Raw genomic sequence first — 19,420 nt, 5'->3', positions numbered from 1 at the left:
TTTCAAGGCCCCAAACATACTTTCAAGTGTAGCAGCTATTTGCTTATATACTGTATTCGCTGCTCACAATGTGGTCTCCTCTACACTGGGGAGACCAAATGTAGATTGGGTTACCACTTTGCGGAATACCTTCGCTCAGTCTGAAAACATGATCCCGAGCTTCCTGTCGCTTGCCATTTCAACACTCCCCCCCTGCTCTCATGCCCACATCTCTGTCCTGGGCTTGCTGCAGCGTTCCAGAGAACATCAATGCAAGCTCGAGGAACAGCATCTCATTTATCGATTAGGCACACTACAGCCTACCAGACTGAACAATGAGTTCAATAATTTCAGAGCATGACTGTTCCCCTTTTTTTTCAGTTTTACTTTTTAATTTCATTTTAGTTTGTTCCATCATTCATTTTTTTTTAACATGTGCCTACCCACAGTTTTTTTTTCATGTTTGTGCTTTTGGCCAGGACTGTTCATTATTCTGTCATTTAACACCATCTCTGCACTAACACTTTGTCTTTCAGCACACCATTAACATACCCTTTGCGTTTGCTCCATGACCTTCAGGTCAGTTATTCTCTGTGACCTTGTCCTATCAACACCTTCTCTGTTGTTATCTTTAGCCCCAACCCCGCCTTATTTGCTTAAAACCTATTACATTTCTAACCTTTTCCAGGTCTGATGAAAGGTCACTGACCTGAAACGTTAACTCTGCTTCTCTCTCCACAGATGCTGCTAGACCTGCTGAATAATTCCAGCATTTCTTGTTTTTATTTCAGATTTCCAGCATCTGCAGTATTTTGCTTTTATTTTAGTGCAGCCACCTCTGCTGGGTCTGTCCTGCCTGTGGGACAGGACATACCCGGGGATGGTGATGGCAGTGTCTGGGACATTGTCTGTAAGGTATGATTCCGTGAGTGTGACTATGTCAGGCTGTTGCTTGACTAGTCTGTGGGACAGCTCTCCCAATTTTGGCACAAGCCCCCAGATGTTAGTAAGGAGGACTTGGCAGGGTTTGTCGTTGTTGTTTCTGGTGCCCAGGTCGATGCCAGATGGTTTAAAAAAAAATTTATTCATGGGATGTGGGCGACGCTGGCCAGGCCAGCATTTATTGCCCATCCTTAATTGCCCTTGAGAAGGTGGTGGTGAGCTGCCTTCTTGAACCGCTGCAGTCCATTTGGGGTAGGTATACCCACAGTGCTGTTAGGAAGGGAGTTCCAGGATTTTGACCCAGCGACAGTGAAGGAACGGCGATATAGTTCCAAGTCAGGATGGTGTGTGACTCGGAGGGGAACTTGCAGGTGGTGGTGTTCCCATGTATTTGTTGCCCTTGTCCTTCTAGGTGGTAGAGGTCGCGGGTTTGGAAGGTGATGTCTAAGGAGCCTTGGTGCATTGCTGCAGTACATTTTGTAGATGGTACACACTGCTGCCACTGTGCGTCGGTGGTGGAGGGAGTGAATGTTTGTAGATGGGGTGCCAATCAAGCGGGCTGCTTTGTCCTGGATGGTGTCGAGCTTCTTGAGTGTTGTTGGAGCTGCACCCATCCAGGCAAGTGGAGAGTATTCCATCACACTCCTGACTTGTGCCTTGTAGATGATGGACAGGCTTTGGGGAGTCAGGAGGTGAGTTACCCGCCTCAGGATTCCTAGCCTCTGACCTGCTCTTGTAGCCACGGTATTTATATGGCTACTCCAGTTCAGTTTCTGGTCAATGGTAGCCCCTAGGATGTTGATGGTGGGGGATTCAGCGATGGTAATGCTGCTGAATGTCAAGGGGGGCTGGTTAGATTCTCTCTTGTTGGAGATGGTCATTGCCTGGCACTTGTGTGGCGCGAATGTTACTTGCCACTTATCAGCCCAAGCCTGGTTGTCCGGTTTCATTCCTTATTGACTTTGTAGGGGTTAGGTACAACTGAGTGGCTTGTTAGGCCATTTCAGAGGCTTTTACGAGTCAACCACATTGCTGTGGGTCTGGAGTCACATGTAGGCAGACCAGGTAAGGACAGCAGATTTCCTTCCCTAAAGGACATTAGTGAACCAGTTGGATTTTTACAACAATCAACAATGGTTTCATGGCCATCATTAGACTAGCTTTAAATTCTGTATTTTTTATTAATTGTCCCAGAGCAATGCCCTGGGTCTCTGGGTTATTAGTCCAGTGACAATACCACTGCGCCACCACCTCCCCGTAATTGACCGATACTTGGGTATACAGGGCACAATTTCAAAATTTACGGATGACACAAAACTTGGAAGTATTGTGAACAGTGAGGAGGATAGTTATCAACTTCAAGAGGACATAGACAGGCTGGCGGAATGGGCAAGTGGCAGATGAAATTTAATACAGAAAAGTGCGAAGTGATTCATTTTGGTAGGAAGAGTGAGGAGAGGCAATATAAAATAAAGGGTACAATTCTAAAGCAGGTGCAGGAGCAGAGGGACCTGGGGTATATGTGTACAAATCATTGAAGGTTGCTGGGCAGGTTGAGAAAGTGATTAATAGGGCATATGGAATTGTAGGCTTATAAATAAGGACACAGAGTACAAAAGCAAGGAAGTTATGATAAACCTGTATAAAACACTGGTTTGGCCTGAACTAGAGCAGTGAGTCCAGTTCTGGGAACCACACTTTCAGAAGGATGTTCATAGAGAGGATGCAGAAAAGATTCACGAGAAGCTTCCAAGGATGAGCAACTTCAGTTACACGGATAGTTTGGGGAAGCTGGAGCTATTCTCCTTGGGGGAAAAAAAAGAGAAGATTAAGAGGAGATTTGGTAGAGGTGCTTAAAATCATGAGGGGTCTGGATGGAGTAGATTGGGAGAAACTTTTCCCATTGGCAGAAGGATCCAGAACCAGAGGATATCGATTTAAGGTGATTGGTAAAAGAAGCAACATCACCATAGAGGAAAAACCTTTTACACAGCGAGTGTTTAGGATCTGGAACGCACTGCCTGAGAGTGTGCTGGAGGCAGATTTAATCGAGGCATTCAAAAGAGAATTGGATAATTATCTGAATAGAAAAAAATTGCAGGGTTATGGGAAAAGGCAGGCAAATGGACGAGGTGAGGTACTCTTGCAGAGAACTGGTACGGACACGATGGGCTGAATGGCCCCCTTCTGTGCTGTAAAATAAAAACAAAATACTGCAGATGCAGGAAATCTGAAATAACAACGGAAAGTGTTGGAAATAATCAGCAGGTCAGGTAGCATCCATGGAGAGAAACAGTTAACGTTTCAGGTCTGTGACCGTTCATCAGAAGTGGAGTTCTGGGGGAGGGAGGGGGGAAGAATTGGGAAGGGGAGGGAGTTGGCAGCAAGGGCAGGGCGTTCGTTCTCAGTGGGCCCCCCCTTCCCGATGCCAGGTCCCTCGATCAGGCACTAAGTGCATTCGAGCAGGGGACTTGCTACGGAGCCGGCAAACAACCTGCATGGATTTGCTTGGTGTGCTCCCTGTGCGGCAATAGGTCTGCCTGCCACTGGGCTAATTCCAGCGGTGGTGGGATGAGGCCCTTAACTGGGCATTAATTGCCCACTTAAGGGTCTCAATTGGTGGGCAGTAAGGCCATTCACAGGCCTTCCCACCCCAGACTTAATTGGGGAGGAATGGGAAGGTGGCAGTGCTTCCCACACCACCACCCCCTCACCCATGCCAGATTAAATGTTCTCCTGGCCTCTGATCCCAGTACAGGGGGGAACATAAAATTCCTCCCACCCTCTGAGATCTCTGTGCTCCTCTAATGCTGGCCTCTTGTCCATCCTGGATTTCCATCGCTCCACCAATGGTGGTCGTGCTTTCAGGTGCCTGGGTCCTAAACTTTCCTCCTTTAACTTGGTCGTTAAAACCTACCTCTTTGATCAGGCTTTTTGCTTGCTGACCCAACACCTACTTCCGTAGCTCGTGAAGTGCCTTGGGACATGTTACAACATCAAAGGTGCTATGTAAATGCAGGTTGTTGTTGTTAGCTCCTTGACCAAGATGGCGGCGGGCAGCCTGAGCGCGCGGGCCGGGTCACGTGCGCCCACCTTCGCCCTCCGCGGTCCGCTTTGCGCTGGCTCCGTGCGCGGGGCCTTCTCCCGCCAGCGGCCGCCCGATCCAGCCCGCCGAGGTAGGTGTGAGGCCCGGGCGCCGTGCTCACTCACTCCGACTGCCGCTCTCACCCCCGCTGCTTACCGAGTACGGAGCCGGGAATTGAAGCGCTGGCTGCCTGTCGGAGGCCGGGGGCCGAGCTCCGCGTTCTCTCTGTGCCGGTGTGGGGCGGGCGGCTGAAGCTTTTCCAGGTCACGCTCAGGCGATGGCCTACCGGATGTGGAAGTTGATCTCTTACTCTCGGTGCCTGAAAGAATAATGGACTTCCCCCGGAAAGGCGCCGGGCCCCGGGCCGCCCGCCCGCTTCCTGTGATTCCCAGTCAAGTGGGAGCGGGGCCTCGGGATCCGGGATCCAGGCGCTGCCGCCGGTGCTGGGCGCTGGAGGCACTCACTGTTATAACCTGAAGGCTCGGGCGCTTGTTTCTGGTCTCCCGGAGTGAGGCCTGTCGCCCAGTGAAGCCGAGTCCACCCGGGATTACTGGCTAGGGGAGGGGGTAAATGTTGGGGCAAGGGCCCAAAAAGCCCTCATTTATATCATGTTGTCAGGGGTCTCGGCTGGTTTCCCTACAACTGAGACTTCTAATATAATTCATTTCCTCCCCAAAGTCAGTGCCTTGTCAAGCTTGGGCAGAACTGGGTGTAAATGCCCCAGAACAATGTGCGAATCATGCCCTGACATACAGGTGTTTGCCCCATAGACTGATCTGTTTTTTGGATGAGCTGTTAAGCTGAAACTCCATACTCACAGCTGGATATGAAAGATCCCATGGTGTTACTTGAAGAAAAAAAACTTGTATTTAGAGGAGGTGGTGGTGGTGTAATGGTAGTGTCACTGGATTAGTAATTCAGAGCCCAGGCTGATGTTCCAGGGACATGGGTATGAATCCCACCATGGCAGATGGTGAAATCTGAATTCAGTCTTGAATTAAAAGCTTATCTAATGGTGACCATGAAACCATTCTTCTATAGTTTTCTGAACATAGTTTGGAGAGAGAATTTGGGTATTTTGACTGTCAGAGTGGAGAAAGTGAAAATTGGAGTCAGGCTGGATTACAGCCACCCATGTACCTGTCCAAATTCTGTGTGAAATTGCCAAAGATCTGGGAGCATATGCCAGCAGAACAGTATGAGGAAGAATTGAGAAATTAAAGATAAAATGGAATAGTGGTGTGGTTTTTTGGATAGTGATAGCAGATGCAGTGAAATTATGCTATGATGGTGGTGACTCATGCTGGTGTACATTGCAGTTAACTTTATTCCAATAGCCAGATTCTGTGTGCATCAGAACAGTGAGAGCCAGTTCCCTGTTTGATATTGAGAGGCAGAACAGCTTAACTCCATCCAGTCCTTATCTAATGACAAATAGTTCACTCTTCAGCAGTGAGCACAATTGGGACCTCTGGCTGACTTTCCTGCTGATTCTCCAAGGACCAAGGGATTGATTAAGAAGGGGAAAATAGAGTACGGGAGTAAGCTTGCGGGGAACATAAAAACTGACTCTAAAAGTTTCTATAGGTATGTGAAGAGAAAAAGATTGGTGAAGACAAATATAGGTCCCTTACAGTCAGAAACAGGGGAATTTATTATGGGGAACAAAGAAATGGCTGACCAACTAAATGCATACTTTAGTTCTGTCTTCACAAAGGAGAACACAAATATCATACCAGAAATGTGAGAGGGAGGAACTGAAGGAAATCAGTATTAGTAGAGAAATGGTGTTGGGGAAATTGATGGGATTGAAGGCCGATAGATCTCCAGGGCCTGATAATCTACATCCCAGAGTACTTAAGGAAATGGCCCTAGAAATAGTGGATGCATTGGTGGTCATCTTCCAAGATTCTATAGACTCTGGAACAGTTCCTACAGATTGGAGGGTAGCTAATGTAACCCCACTATTTAAAAAGGGAGGTAGAGAGAAAACAGGGAATTATAGACCAGTCAGCCTGACGTCGGTACTGGGGAAAATTCTAGAGTATTCTGCTAGAATTCTTTGAGGATGTAACTAGTGGAGTTGATGAGGGGAAGCCAGTGGATGTGGTTTATTTGGACTTTCAGAAGGGTTTCGACAAGGTCCCACATAAGAGATTAGCATGTAAAATTATAGCACATGGGATTGGGGTTAGTGTATTGCGATGGATAGAACATTGGTTGGCAGACAGGAAACAAAGAGTAGGGGTAAATGGGTCTTTTTCCGAATGGTAGGCAGTGACCTGTGGGATATCGCAAGGATCGGTGCTGAGAACCCAGCTATTCACAATATATATTAATGATTGTGATCCGTGGAACTAAATGTAATATCTCCAAATTTGCAGATGACACAAAACTGGGTGGGAGGGTGAGTTGTGAGGAGGATGCAGAGAGGCTTCAGGGTGATTTGGACAAGTTGAGTGAGTGGGCTAATGCATGGCGGATGCAGTATAATGTGGATAAATGTGAGGTTATCCACATTGGTTGCAAAAATAGGAAAGCAGATTACTATCTGAACAGCTATAAACTGAGAGAGGGGAATATGCAACGAGACCTGGGTGTTCTCGTACACCAGTTGCTGAAGGTAAGCATGCAGGTGGTAAAAAAGGCAAATGGTATGTTGGCCTTCATAACGAGAGGATTCGAGTACAGGAGCAGAGATGTCTTGCTGCAATTATACAAGGCCTTGGTGAGGCCACACCTGGAATATTGTGTGCAGTTTTGGTCTCCTTATCAGAGGAAGGATGTTTTTGCTATAGAGGGAGTGCAGCGAAGGTTTACCAGACTGATTCCTGGGATGGCGGGACTGACATATGAAGAGAGATTGAGTCGGTTAGGATTATATTCGCTGGAGTTCAGAAGAGTGAGGGGGGATCTCATAGAAACCTATAAAATTCTAACAGGACGTGACAGGGTAGATGCAGGAAGGATGTTCCCGATGGTGGGGGAGTCCAGAACCAATGGTCATAGTCTAAGGATACGGGGTAAACCTTTCAGAACTGAGATGAGAAATTTCTTCACCCAGAGAGTAGTGAGTCTGTGGAATTCGCTACCACAGAAAGCAGTTGAGCTCAAAACATTGTATGTTTTCAAGAAGGAGTTAGATATAGCTCTGGGGGCAAAAGGGATCAAAAGATATGGGGGGAAAGCGGGAACAGGCAACTGAGTTGGATGATCAGCCATGATCATAATGAATGGCGGAGCAGGCTCGAAGGGCTGAATGGCCTACTCCTATTTTCTATGTTTCTTCCCTCCTTAGCCTAGGGTGCTGAGCACAATTGTAGCAGCTCTGACTTGAGTGTTAAATCAAGTTTTTATCTATGTAATATTTCTCTGGAAAGCTTAAACTATTAGCGTTAACTAGGGCTGTAGAGAGGGCTTTAAACTAAATAGTGTGGGGGGGAGAGTTCAGGTGAGGGGAAATTTATAAGGTTAACGAGAAAGGACAAGGCAATAGTGCAGGATAGCGAAACAGTAACAATAACCAAAGTTTACAAACATAAGAGTGCACCAGCAAATAAGATCAGAGTAGGAAAAAATGGTAAAAAGACTGAGTTAAAGGCTCATTATCTGAAAGCACACAGCATTCGTAACAAGATGGATGAATTGATAGCACAAATAGAAATCAATGCGTATGATACGGTAGCCATTGCAGAGATGTGGTTGCAATGTGTCCAGTTAGGGCACTAAATATTCAAGAGCATTTGACATTTCAGAAGGATATGAAGAAAGGAAATGGAGGTGGGGTTGCTCAATTAATAAAGGTTGAGATCAGTACAGTAGTGAGAAATGATCTTGGCTTAGAAGATCAAGATATCGAATCAGTTTGGGTGGAGATAAGAAATAGCAAAGGAAAGAAGTAATTGGTGGGAGTTTATAGGCCCTCTAACAATAGCTACACTGTAGGACAATATAAAGCAAGAAATAATGGGGACTTGTAAGAAAGGTACTGTGACTGGACTAATCAAATTGGCAAAGGTAGCCTAGAGGATGAGTTCAGAGAGGATATGAGGGACAGTTTCTTAGAACAATATGTTCTGGAACCAACCTGGGAGCAGGTTATTTTAGATCTGGTAATGTGTAATGAGACAGGATTAATAAATGACCTCATAGTAAAGGATCCTGTAGGCAAGAGTGATCATAAGATGATAGAATTTCACATTCAGTTTGAAGGTGAGAAGTTTGGGTCTGAAACTAGTGTCTTCAATAAAGGCAATTATAAGAGAACGAAGACAGTTGGCTAAAGTGGACCAGGAAATAAGTTAAAAGGTAAGATAGTAGAGAAGTAGTGGCAGACATTTAAGGAGATAGTTCCTAACTATCAACAAAGATATATTCCATTGAGAAAGAAAGACTCATTGAGAAGGATGCACCATCCATGGCTAACTAAGGAAGTTAAGGATGGTATCAAATTGAAAGAAAAGGCGTACAATGCTGCAAAGATTAATGGTAGGCCAGAAAATTCAAATTTTACAATCATGAAGGGTGTAGACAGAGTTGATAGGGAAAAACTGCTCCCATTGGTGGAAGGATTGAGAACTAGAGGGCACAGATTTAAGGTAATTGGCTAAAAACGCAATGATAACATGAGGAAAAACCTTTTCATGCAGTTAGGAACTGGAATGCAGTACCCGAGAGTGTTATGCAGGCAGGTTCAATCAAGCATTTGAGAGGGAATTGGATTGTTATCTGAAAAGAAAGAATCTGCAGGGCTATGGGGAGAAGGCGGGTGAGTGGCACTAGGTAAATTGCTCTTTTGGAGAGCCAGCGCGGACTTGACGGGCCAAGTGACCTCCTTCTGTGCTGTAACAATTCTGTGATTTTGTGATCTCAATTCAAGAAAAGAGGGAGGGGGCGACAGAAAGCAGGAAACTATAGGCCAGTTAGTTTAGAGATACAGCACTGAAACAGGCCCTTTGGCCCACCGAGTCTGTGCCGACCATCAACCACCCATTTATACTAATCCTACACTTATCCCATATTCCTACCACATCCCCACCTGTCCCTATATTTCCCTACCACCTACCTATACTAGGGGCAATTTATAATGGCCAATTTACCTATCAACCTGCAAGTCTTTGGCATGTGGGAGGAAACCAGAGCACCTGGAGGAAACCCACGCAGACACAGGGAGAACTTGCAAACTCCACACAGGCAGTACCCAGAATTGAACCCGGGTCGCTGGAGCTGTGAGGCTGCAGTGCTAACCACTGCGCCACTGTGCCGCCCCCTAACCTCTGGCATTGGAAAAGTGCTAGAAAATCATATGCAATCAGGTAGAGTCAGCATGGTTTTATGAGAGGGAAATCGTGTTTGACAAATTTATTCGAGTTCTTTGAGGATGTAACAAGCAGGTTTGATAAAGGGGAACCAGTAAATGTAGTGTATTTGGATTTCCAAAAGGCATTCGATAATTTGTCACTTAAAAGGTTATTAGATAAGATAGTATTGGAGGTAATATATTAGCATGGTGTATGGACAGGTGGTAAGGGGGTGTGGGTGGTTCCCACTGTTCACCCAACTGACTGCAATCCTGTTTTGTTTAAAATGATGAGTTTTTTTTCCCCTGAGTGTTTTACTTGACAAATAAGCAGACAGTGGCAGGTTTTCTTGTTGGCTTAAAACAGAAGATTAACTATTTATTGAACAATATTCATTCCCCAAAAGGTTTGCAGCACCACTGACGCACATTCACTCTCATGTGCACTTCAAGAGAAGATATATAGAAGGTAAAGGGTAAGAGATCAAGGTGTGGTAGGTGTTCGTGGTTTATAGTAAACCTGTTGAATTCTAAGTAGGACAGTCTTTTTTAATGTGCAGGCCTGGGTGTTTGTAGTCTTGAATTTGTTGAGGTGTGGTAGATTTCTGGTGGTTAAGATTTCAGACTGGAAGTGGCGGTCACTTTCAGTTCTTTGCTGCACCAAGTTGATGTGTAGAATTAGCACCAGGGCGGCTGCTTGTTTATGCTGGATCCTTCCACAGCCTCTCACTGGACTGCTTTCTGTGATGTTGCTGTGATCCCTTCCTCTCGTTCCAGAGGGTTACCTTTTAAGGTCACAATTCATCATATTAGCATTTCTGGTATCTGACATATGGTCTTCTCCCCTGATATGACCACACAATGGACCTGGATATGGAATCCATGGCCATCCATTAATATCTGGATGAGTATCATTCTGTTATGTGTCTACTTCACACCTCCTTTGTCTCAGAAGAAATCCATTCAATTCAGGAATTCTCTTGATGGTTTCAGGATAGAGGTAGTCAACACCTTTTAGTCTGGAATGTATCTTTTTGTCCTTTCGAGACAGGGAGGCAATTTTTAGATACACAGGCTATATTATCTGACCTTCGGTATCTATTTTGCAGCACATTGTCCACTTTTTTTGAAGGGAAAAGTAAATTTCAAAGATTTCACATTGAATAAAGTTCATATCTTGAAAGTAGGAATATGATGTGTCTTTACTGGGCATGACAATGGATAGAGGATTGGCTAACCAACAGGAAACGGAGTCAGGATAAATGGGGCATTTTCAGCTTGGAAAGCTAACTAGTGGAATGCCACAGGGATCAGTACTGGAGCCTCAACTATTTATGATCTATATTAATAACTTGGATGAGGGGACCGAGTGTATTGTAGCCAAATCTACAGACAACAAAGACAGGTAGGAAAGCAAGCTGTGAAGAGGACACTAAGTGTCTGCAAAGAGATATAGATAGGTTAAGTGAGTTTTTCAGATGGAGTATAATGTGGGAAAATGTGAGATTGTCAAGTACAGCAAGTAATTAGGAAAGCAAATGAAATGTTGGCATTTATTGCAAGGGGGATGGAGTATAAAAGTGGGGAAGTCTTGCTACAACTGTACAAAGCATTGATGAGACCACACCTAGAGTACTGTGTACAGTTTTGGTCTTACTTAAAGAGGGATATACTTACATTGGAAGCAGTTCAGAGAAGGTTCACTAGGCTGATTCCTGGGTTGAAGGGATTGTCTTATGAGGAAAGATTGAGTAAGATAGTTAACTATTGAGAAGATTCCATATAGTGATTATGTGTGCTACGCACACATGACACATGGCTGGTTGGGTAAAATAGCAGAGAGCTGCCTCTTCCCCTCAAACTGTATGTTGGCATGAGTTGTTGCCTTCACGAAGGGTGGGATTGTAATGTCAGTTTAGGAATTATACAACTAATGTCTCCCACTCATTGCTGGATTAAGGTTGATTGCTCTTAGGTTAGCACATCCTTGTACATTCTTGGTTTTGTGTATAGAGATCTAGTTAACATCAGAATCTGTTAAATCCACGAATATACACTTGACAAATGTTGTTTACTTCATCAGCTTACAAAGATTGGGGATGATTATATTTCTTTGCCTTTGAAAAGTGCATTATGACACTTCTAAATCCTATAGTCTAAATATTAATTGTTTCATGAAAATATTGAATTATTGGGGAAAATGTTCTTGGTCAATTGGTGCATTTGGAGACTGGTTGCTCTTATACCTGTAGTTGTAAGTGCTGTAACTCTGTAAGGATTCGTTCAAGTCTTCAGAAAGTTCAGGTCAAATTGTTTGCATATTTTCCTGTAATATCTCTACACCGACATTCTTATAGTTGATGATGTGCATTACTACACCAACAATAACTTTCAGTTATATAGCACCTTCATCACAGTAAAATATTCGAAGGCACTTCAGAGGAGCACAATCAAAGTTTGACACTGGGCCACAGAGAGCTATTAGCACAGCTGACCAAAAGCTTGATGAAAGAGGTGCGTTTTAAGGAACGTCTTAATGGAGGAAAGAGAGGTGGAGAGGTAGGGGGGTTTGGAGAGGGAATTCAAGTTTAGGGAGAAGGCAGCTGAAAGCATTGCTACCTATGGCAGAGTGATTAAATTGGGGATGCACAGGGGCCAGAGTTGGACGAGTGCAAATATCTCAGAGGGTTGTAGGGCTGGAGGAGATTACAGAGATAGGGAGGGGTGAGTCTATGGAGAGATCTGAAAACAAGGATGAGAATTTTAAAATTCATGTGTTGCCGGTCTGGGAGCCAGTGTAGGTCAGTGAGCACGGGTGATGGGTGAACTGGGCTTGGTGCAAGTTAGGATATGAGCAGCAAAAACATGTAAAATCTATACATGATTGAAACTGCATTGAGGAGATATCTGACAATGATATTTAACAAAACAGGATTCAGACACACCATTTCAAAATTATCTAAATGTGTATAAAGTGAATTGTTCACGCCATGATTTTTCTATAGATCCATGTTTTTCCCAGGCAGTCCTGTAACGATTCGTGATTACTAGCCTGAGAGCGCCAAAAGCAATCAATGCCTGTTCTTGTATTGTTCAGTGGATTTTGCTGAATTCCATTGTGTGTTTTCTGCCTAGATGTCTCTAGTGGATTTGGGGAAGAAGCTTTTAGAAGCGGCAAGAGCAGGACAGGATGATGAGGTTCGCATCTTAATGTCCAATGGTGCTCCTTTCACAACAGACTGGGTAAGTAGAGCCCCTGTGCTAATATCTTTTGTGCATTGAATATAGGGTTGCTCCTTTCTGTAATTAGTGCCCTGGCTAAATTGCCAAAATGTGACAGAAATAAGCCTTGTAAAGTGTGGATAGAGAAGAGTATATTGTGTGCGGTGCAGTAGTATAGTTATGGTATTGGACCAGCAAAGGTCAGGAGTTCAAATCCTACCAATGGTAAGTTGTGAAATGGAATTCAATAAAAATTACCTAACTGATGTGGCAGCCCATGTAATTCCAGTCCACAAGTTGTCTCCGAATGCCCTCAGTTCCAACTCAAGATGGGTAGGAAATGCAGCCCTGCCCCACCCCGAGAATTGGATAGGCACCAACAGGTTGCAGGACGGCCATTTGACAAAATTATTGAGTCAGCCACGGACATGGGGGCAATTAATTTGTATATAAAGTGTATCGCTGACCTAATGCCATCAAAACACAATCTGATTTAAAATACATTTCTCCCTATTTAGTGAGTACTTGGCATTGTTTTTGCTTGCACAAGGGGTCAATGTCTGCCCACACACTTGATGTAAGTGTCCATCCGTCAGGTGTGATCTTGATCTTTTTCTCTTCCCTCACTCTCTCTCCCTCTCTGTGTCTATCTCACTACCCCGCTCTCACTCTTCCCGCCCCCGCTCTCACTCTTCCCGCCCCCGCTCTCACTCTTCCCGCCCCCGCTCTCACTCTTCCCGCCCCCGCTCTCACTCTTCCCGCCCCCGCTCTCACTCTTCCCGCCCCCGCTCTCACTCTTCCCGCCCCCGCTCTCACTCTTCCCGCCCCCGCTCTCACTCTTCCCGCCCCCTCTCTCACTCTTCCCGCCCCCTCTCTCACTCTTCCCGCCCCCGCTCTCACTCATCCCGCCCCCGCTCTCACTCTTCCCGCCCCCGCTCTTTCCCTGCTGTGTGATCGATTAGCGCCTGATTATCTGAGGGTGCTGCTGTGTGATCGATTAGCGCCTGATTATCTGAGGGTGCTGCTGTGTACTCGATTAGCGCCTGATTATCTGAGGGTGCTGCTGTGTACTCGATTAGCGCCTGATTATCTGAGGGTGCTGCTGTGTACTCGATTAGCACCTGATTATCTGAGGGTGCTGCTGTGTACTCGATTAGCACCTGATTATCTGAGGGTGCTGCTGTGTACTCGATTCGCACCTGATTATCTGAGGGTGCTGCTGTGTACTCGATTAGCGCCTGATTATCTGAGGGTGCTGCTGTGTACTCGATTAGCACCTGATTATCTGAGGGTGCTGCTGTGTACTCGATTAGCACCTGATTATCTGAGGGTGCTGCTGTGTACTCGATTAGCGCCTGAGTATCTGAGGGTGCTGCTGTGTACTCGATTAGCACCTGATTATCTGAGGGTGCTGCTGTGTACTCGATTAGCGCCTGATTATCTGAGGGTGTTGCTGTGTGATCGATTAGCGCCTGATTATCTGAGGGTGCTGCTGTGTACTCGATTAGCACCTGATTATCTGAGGGTGCTGCTGTGTACTCGATTAGCACCTGATTATCTGAGGGTGCTGCTGTGTACTCGATTAGCGCCTGATTATCTGAGGGTGCTGCTGTGTACTCGATTAGCACCTGATTATCTGAGGGTGCTGCTGTGTACTCGATTAGCACCTGATTATCTGAGGGTGCTGCTGTGTACTCGATTAGCACCTGATTATCTGAGGGTGCTGCTGTGTACTCGATTAGCGCCTGATTATCTGAGGGTGCTGCTGTGTACTCGATTAGCGCCTGATTATCTGAGGGTGCTGCTGTGTACTCGATTAGCGCCTGATTATCTGAGGGTGCTGCTGTGTACTCGATTAGCGCCTGATTATCTGAGGGTGCTGCTGTGTACTCGATTAGCGCCTGATTATCTGAGGGTGCTGCTGTGTACTCGATTAGCACCTGATTATCTGAGGGTGCTGCTGGGTGATCGATTAGCGCCTGATTATCTGAGGTTGCTGCTGTGTACTCGATTAGCGCCTGATTATCTGAGGGTGCTGCTGTGTGATCGATTAGCGCCTGATGATCTGAGGGTGCTGCTGTGTACTCGATTAGCGCCTGATTATCTGAGGGTGCTGCTGTGTACTCGATTAGCACCTGATTATCTGAGGGTGCTGCTGTGTACTCGATTAGCACCTGATTATCTGAGGGTGCTGCTGTGTACTCGATTAGCACCTGATTATCTGAGGGTGCTGCTGTGTACTCGATTAGCGCCTGATTATCTGAGGGTGCTGCTGTGTACTCGATTAGCGCCTGATTATCTGAGGGTGCTGCTGTGTACTCGATTAGCGCCTGATTATCTGAGGGTGCTGCTGTGTACTCGATTAGCGCCTGATTATCTGAGGGTGCTGCTGTGTACTCGATTAGCGCCTGATTATCTGAGGGTGCTGCTGTGTACTCGATTAGCGCCTGATTATCTGAGGGTGCTGCTGTGTACTCGATTAGCGCCTGATTATCTGAGGGTGCTGCTGGGTGATCGATTAGCGCCTGATTATCTGAAGGTGCTGCTGTGTACTCGATTAGCGCCTGATTATCTGAGGGTGCTGCTGTGTACTCGATTAGCGCCTGATTATCTGAGGGTGCTGCTGTGTACTCGATTAGCGCCTGATTATCTGAGGGTGCTGCTGTGTACTCGATTAGCGCCTGATTATCTGAGGGTGCTGCTGTGTACTCGATTAGCGCCTGATTATCTGAGGGTTGCTGCTGTGTACTCGATTAGCGCCTGATTATCTGAGGGTGCTGCTGTGTACTCGATTAGCGCCTGATTATCTGAGGGTGCTGCTGTGTACTCGATTAGCGCCTGATTATCTGAGGGTGCTGCTGTGTACTCGATTAGCGCCTGATTATCTGAGGGTGCTGCTGTGTACTCGATTAGCGCCTGATTATCTGAGGGTTGCTGCTGTGTGATCGATTAGCGCCTGATTATCTGAGGGTGCTGCTGTGTACTCGATTAGCGCCTGATTATCTGAGGGTGCTGCTGTGTACTCGATTAGCGCCTGATTATCTGAGGGTGCTGCTGGGTGATCGATTAGCGCCTGATTATCTGAAGGTGCTGCTGTGTACTCGATTAGCGCCTGATTATCTGAGGGTTGCTGCTGTGTGATCGATTAGCGCCTGATTATCTGAGGGTGCTGCTGTGTGATCGATTAGCGCCTGATTATCTGAGGGTGCTGCTGTGTACTCGATTAGCGCCTGATTATCTGAGGGTGCTGCTGTGTACTCGATTAGCGCCTGATTATCTGAGGTTGCTGCTGTGTACTCGATTAGCGCCTGATTATCTGAGGGTGCTGCTGTGTACTCGATTAGCGCCTGATTATCTGAGGTTGCTGCTGTGTACTCGATTAGCACCTGATTATCTGAGGGTGCTGCTGTGTACTCGATTAGCGCCTGATTATCTGAGGTTGCTGCTGTGTACTCGATTAGCGCCTGATTATCTGAGGTTGCTGCTGCGTACTCGATTAGCACCTGATTATCTGAGGGTGCTGCTGCGTACTCGATTAGCACCTGATTATCTGAGGGTGCTGCTGTGTACTCGATTAGCACCTGATTATCTGAGGGTGCTGCTGTGTACTCGATTAGCGCCTGATTATCTGAGGGTGCTGCTGTGTACTCGATTAGCGCCTGATTATCTGAGGGTGCTGCTGTGTGATCGATTAGCGCCTGATTATCTGAGGGTGCTGCTGTGTACTCGATTAGCACCTGATTATCTGAGGGTGCTGCTGTGTACTCGATTAGCGCCTGATTATCTGAGGGTGCTGCTGTGTACTCGATTAGCGCCTGATTATCTGAGGGTGCTGCTGTGTACTCGATTAGCGCCTGATTATCTGAGGGTGCTGCTGTGTACTCGATTAGCACCTGATTATCTGAGGGTGCTGCTGTGTACTCGATTAGCACCTGATTATCTGAGGGTGCTGCTGTGTGATCGATTAGCGCCTGATTATCTGAGGGTGCTGCTGTGTACTCGATTAGCACCTGATTATCTGAGGGTGCTGCTGGGTGATCGATTAGCGCCTGATTATCTCACCAAAGCCTTTGACCTCGTCAGCAGACGTGGTCTCTTCAGACTACTAGAAAAGATTGGATGCCCACCAAAGCTACTAAGTATCATCACCTCATTCCATGACAATATGAAAGGCACAATTCAACATGGTGGCTCCTCCTCAGAGCCCTTTCCTATCCTGAGTGGCGTGAAACAGGGCTGTGTTCTCACACCCACACTTTTTGGGATTTTCTTCTCCCTGCTGCTTTCACATGCGTTCAAGTCCTCTGAAGAAGGAATTTTCCTCCACACAAGATCAGGGAGCAGGTTGTTCAACCTTGCCCATCTAAGAGCGAAGTCCAAAGTACGGAAAGTCCTCATCAGGGAACTCCTCTTTGCTGACGATGCTGCTTTAACATCTCACACTGAAGAGTGCCTGCAGAGTCTCATCGACAGGTTTGCGGCTGCCTGCAATGAATTTGGCCTAACCATCAGCCTCAAGAAAACAAACATCATGGGGCAGGACGTCAGAAATGCTCCATCCATCAATATTGGCGACCACGTTCTGGAAGTGGTTCAAGAGTTCACCTACCTAGGCTCAACTATCACCAGTAACCTGTCTCTAGATGCAGAAATCAACAAGCACATGGGAAAGGCTTCCACTGCTATGTCCAGACTGGCCAAGAGAGTGTGGGAAAATGGCGCACTGACACGGAACACAGAAGTCCGAGTGTATCAAGCCTGTGTCCTCAGTACCTTGCTCTATGGCAGCGAGGCCTGGACAACGTATGTCAGCCAAGAGCGACGTCTCAATTCATTCCATCTTCACTGCCTCTGGAGAATACTTGGCATCAGGTGGCAGGACCATATCTCCAACACAGAAGTCCTCGAGGCGGCCAACATGCCCAGCTTGTACACACTACTGAGTCAGCGGCGCTTGAGATGGCTTGGCCATGTGAGCCGCATGGAAGATGGCAGGATCCCCAAAGACACATTGTGCAGCGAGCTCGCCACTGGTATCAGACCCACCGGCCGTCCATGTCTCCGCTTTAAAGACGTCTGCAAACGCGACATGAAATCCTGTGACATTGATCACAAGTCGTGGAAGTCAGTTGCCAGCGTTCGCCAGAGCTGGCGGGCAGCCATAAAGACGGGCTAAAATGTGGCGAGTCGAAGAGACTTAGTAGTTTGCAGGAAAAAAGACAGAGGCGCAAGGGGAGAGCCAACTGTGTAACAGCCCCGACAAACAAATTTCTCTGCAGCACCTGTGGAAAAGCCTGTCACTCTAGAATTGGCCTTTATAGGCACTCCAGGCGCTGCTTCACAAACCACTGACCACCTCCAGGCGCGTATCCATTGTCTCTCGAGATAAGGAGGCCCAAAAGAAATCTGAGGGTGCTGCTGTGTACTCGATTAGTGCCTGATTATCTGAAGAATGAAAAATAGAGAGACAATTTACAAAGCGCAGTCTCTCATTTCTATACTGTTTTTCAGGGTGGGGCGGGGAAGGGGGGGTGAAACTACGAAGTGATGAGAGGATAAGAAAAAAAAGCATAGATTTTTTTTGATTAGCAACAAATACATTTATGAAATGATACAATTTTTCCTCCTTTTATCAAGATAAAGTGAAGGCCCAGTATATATCATAAACAGCAGGGAGTATTCCTGCTTAATATTTGCAAAGAAATGTTTTTTCTCGTTTGTCAAATAAAGAGACTGTGTCCTTTTCTTTAACCATATGGAAAACAGGCTGATCACGTTAAAATTGCTTTACACAATATGTCACAGTGGACCAAAAACATCTTGCATTTTACAGTCATAAGCACCGATATCACTCCTGGAATAAGCTCATCAGCGCCATAGGTTGTCACTCCAAAAATAGTATGATTTCAAAATTAAAAACTTGCCAGATGAGATTTAAAAGGAGCAATTTTTTTTTAAGTGCCTGGAAAGAAAACAACAGATACCAGGTTAAGCACTCAGCAGCAGAGTAGAATCTTGGAGCATTGAACTCAACTGAGATCATGCTGATTGAGGCCTGAAACAGGCGAGTGACATGAGTGTGTTGTAGCCTTCTCTTCTTCCCACCTTCTTCCCTTCCTAACAGCACTGTGTGTGTACCTACACCTGATGGGCTGCAGCAGTTCCAGAAGGTGGCTCACCACCACCTACTCAAGGGCAATTGAGGATGGCCAACAAATGCTGGCCTAGCCAGCGATGCTCATATCCCATGAAAGAATAAGCAGTTTTTAAAATATGTAAACTATGAGCTGTTGTATGGCATTTTAGTACATTTGCAAATTCCTCATATTTGGTGATTTTGAGTAAAGTTATGGCAATTTGATGTTTTATATTTTTGAGAGAATTAAACTTTCACTGCAAAGTCTTCATGGCACAAACATCTATTTTTAAATATTCACGTAGTCATGTATTTGGTCGATGTTCAGAAATTAAAATCTAAGGTCCACTATACAGAGCTAAAGTTTTATTTAATTTTTTAGGATGTTAGTTTTATAGCATTTAAGATATTGCATTATCTCATTCCACTTGCAAAACTATTGCACTAATTAGAATGGGTGGGGAACTGCTATTCTTCTGTTGGGTTGCTTTACATTCAGTTTATATTTGCTGATGTTACAGCTGGGAACATCCCCCCTTCATCTGGCAGCCCAATATGGTCACTATTCAACAGCAGAGGTGCTACTTCGAGCTGGAGTGAGTCGGGATGCAAGGACCAAAGTGGACAGAACGCCTCTGCATATGGCAGCATCAGAGGGCCATGCAAACATTGTCGAGGTACTTGTAAAGGTAAGGTTAGAAAAGTGATGGTGTACAATGTCAGCTTTGGCTTGGTGGTAGCACTCTCTTGAGTCAGC

At 45.9% G+C, this 19,420-nt stretch overlaps 2 protein-coding genes across 9 annotated transcripts in view; one reads left to right on the top strand and one right to left on the bottom strand.

Annotated features, from left to right (window-relative positions):
• usp8 (ubiquitin specific peptidase 8) overlaps nt 1-4,433 on the bottom strand; it is an 86,246-nt gene extending 81,813 nt beyond the window's left edge. The window contains exon 1 of one of the 2 annotated variants that reach the window (XM_068018307.1): nt 4,163-4,433. The gene's annotated coding sequence lies outside the window, so the exon portion shown is untranslated. The other variant, XM_068018310.1, reaches the window with a different exon arrangement.
• gabpb1 (GA binding protein transcription factor subunit beta 1) overlaps nt 3,989-19,420 on the top strand; it is a 95,175-nt gene continuing 79,743 nt past the window's right edge. For 4 of the 7 annotated variants that reach the window (XR_010969741.1, XM_068018319.1, XM_068018318.1 and 1 more), the window contains exons 1-3: nt 3,989-4,097; nt 12,441-12,548; nt 19,185-19,352. Coding sequence is in view for 6 of the 7 variants with exons in the window: in XM_068018319.1 (XP_067874420.1) it covers nt 12,441-12,548; nt 19,185-19,352 (276 nt within the window). In the remaining variant the exon portion in view is untranslated. Of the gene's footprint in view, nt 4,098-4,344; nt 4,573-7,458; nt 9,782-12,440; nt 12,549-19,184; nt 19,353-19,420 lie in introns of those variants that run through there. The other 3 variants (XM_068018320.1, XM_068018316.1, XM_068018315.1) reach the window with 3 other exon arrangements.

Source organism: Heterodontus francisci, chromosome 38, assembly GCF_036365525.1.
Source record: "Heterodontus francisci isolate sHetFra1 chromosome 38, sHetFra1.hap1, whole genome shotgun sequence".
Classification (NCBI taxonomy): Eukaryota; Metazoa; Chordata; class Chondrichthyes; order Heterodontiformes; family Heterodontidae; genus Heterodontus; species Heterodontus francisci.
Note: the sequence above shows the minus strand (reverse complement) of the source record. Positions and strands in the feature narration are given on the sequence as shown.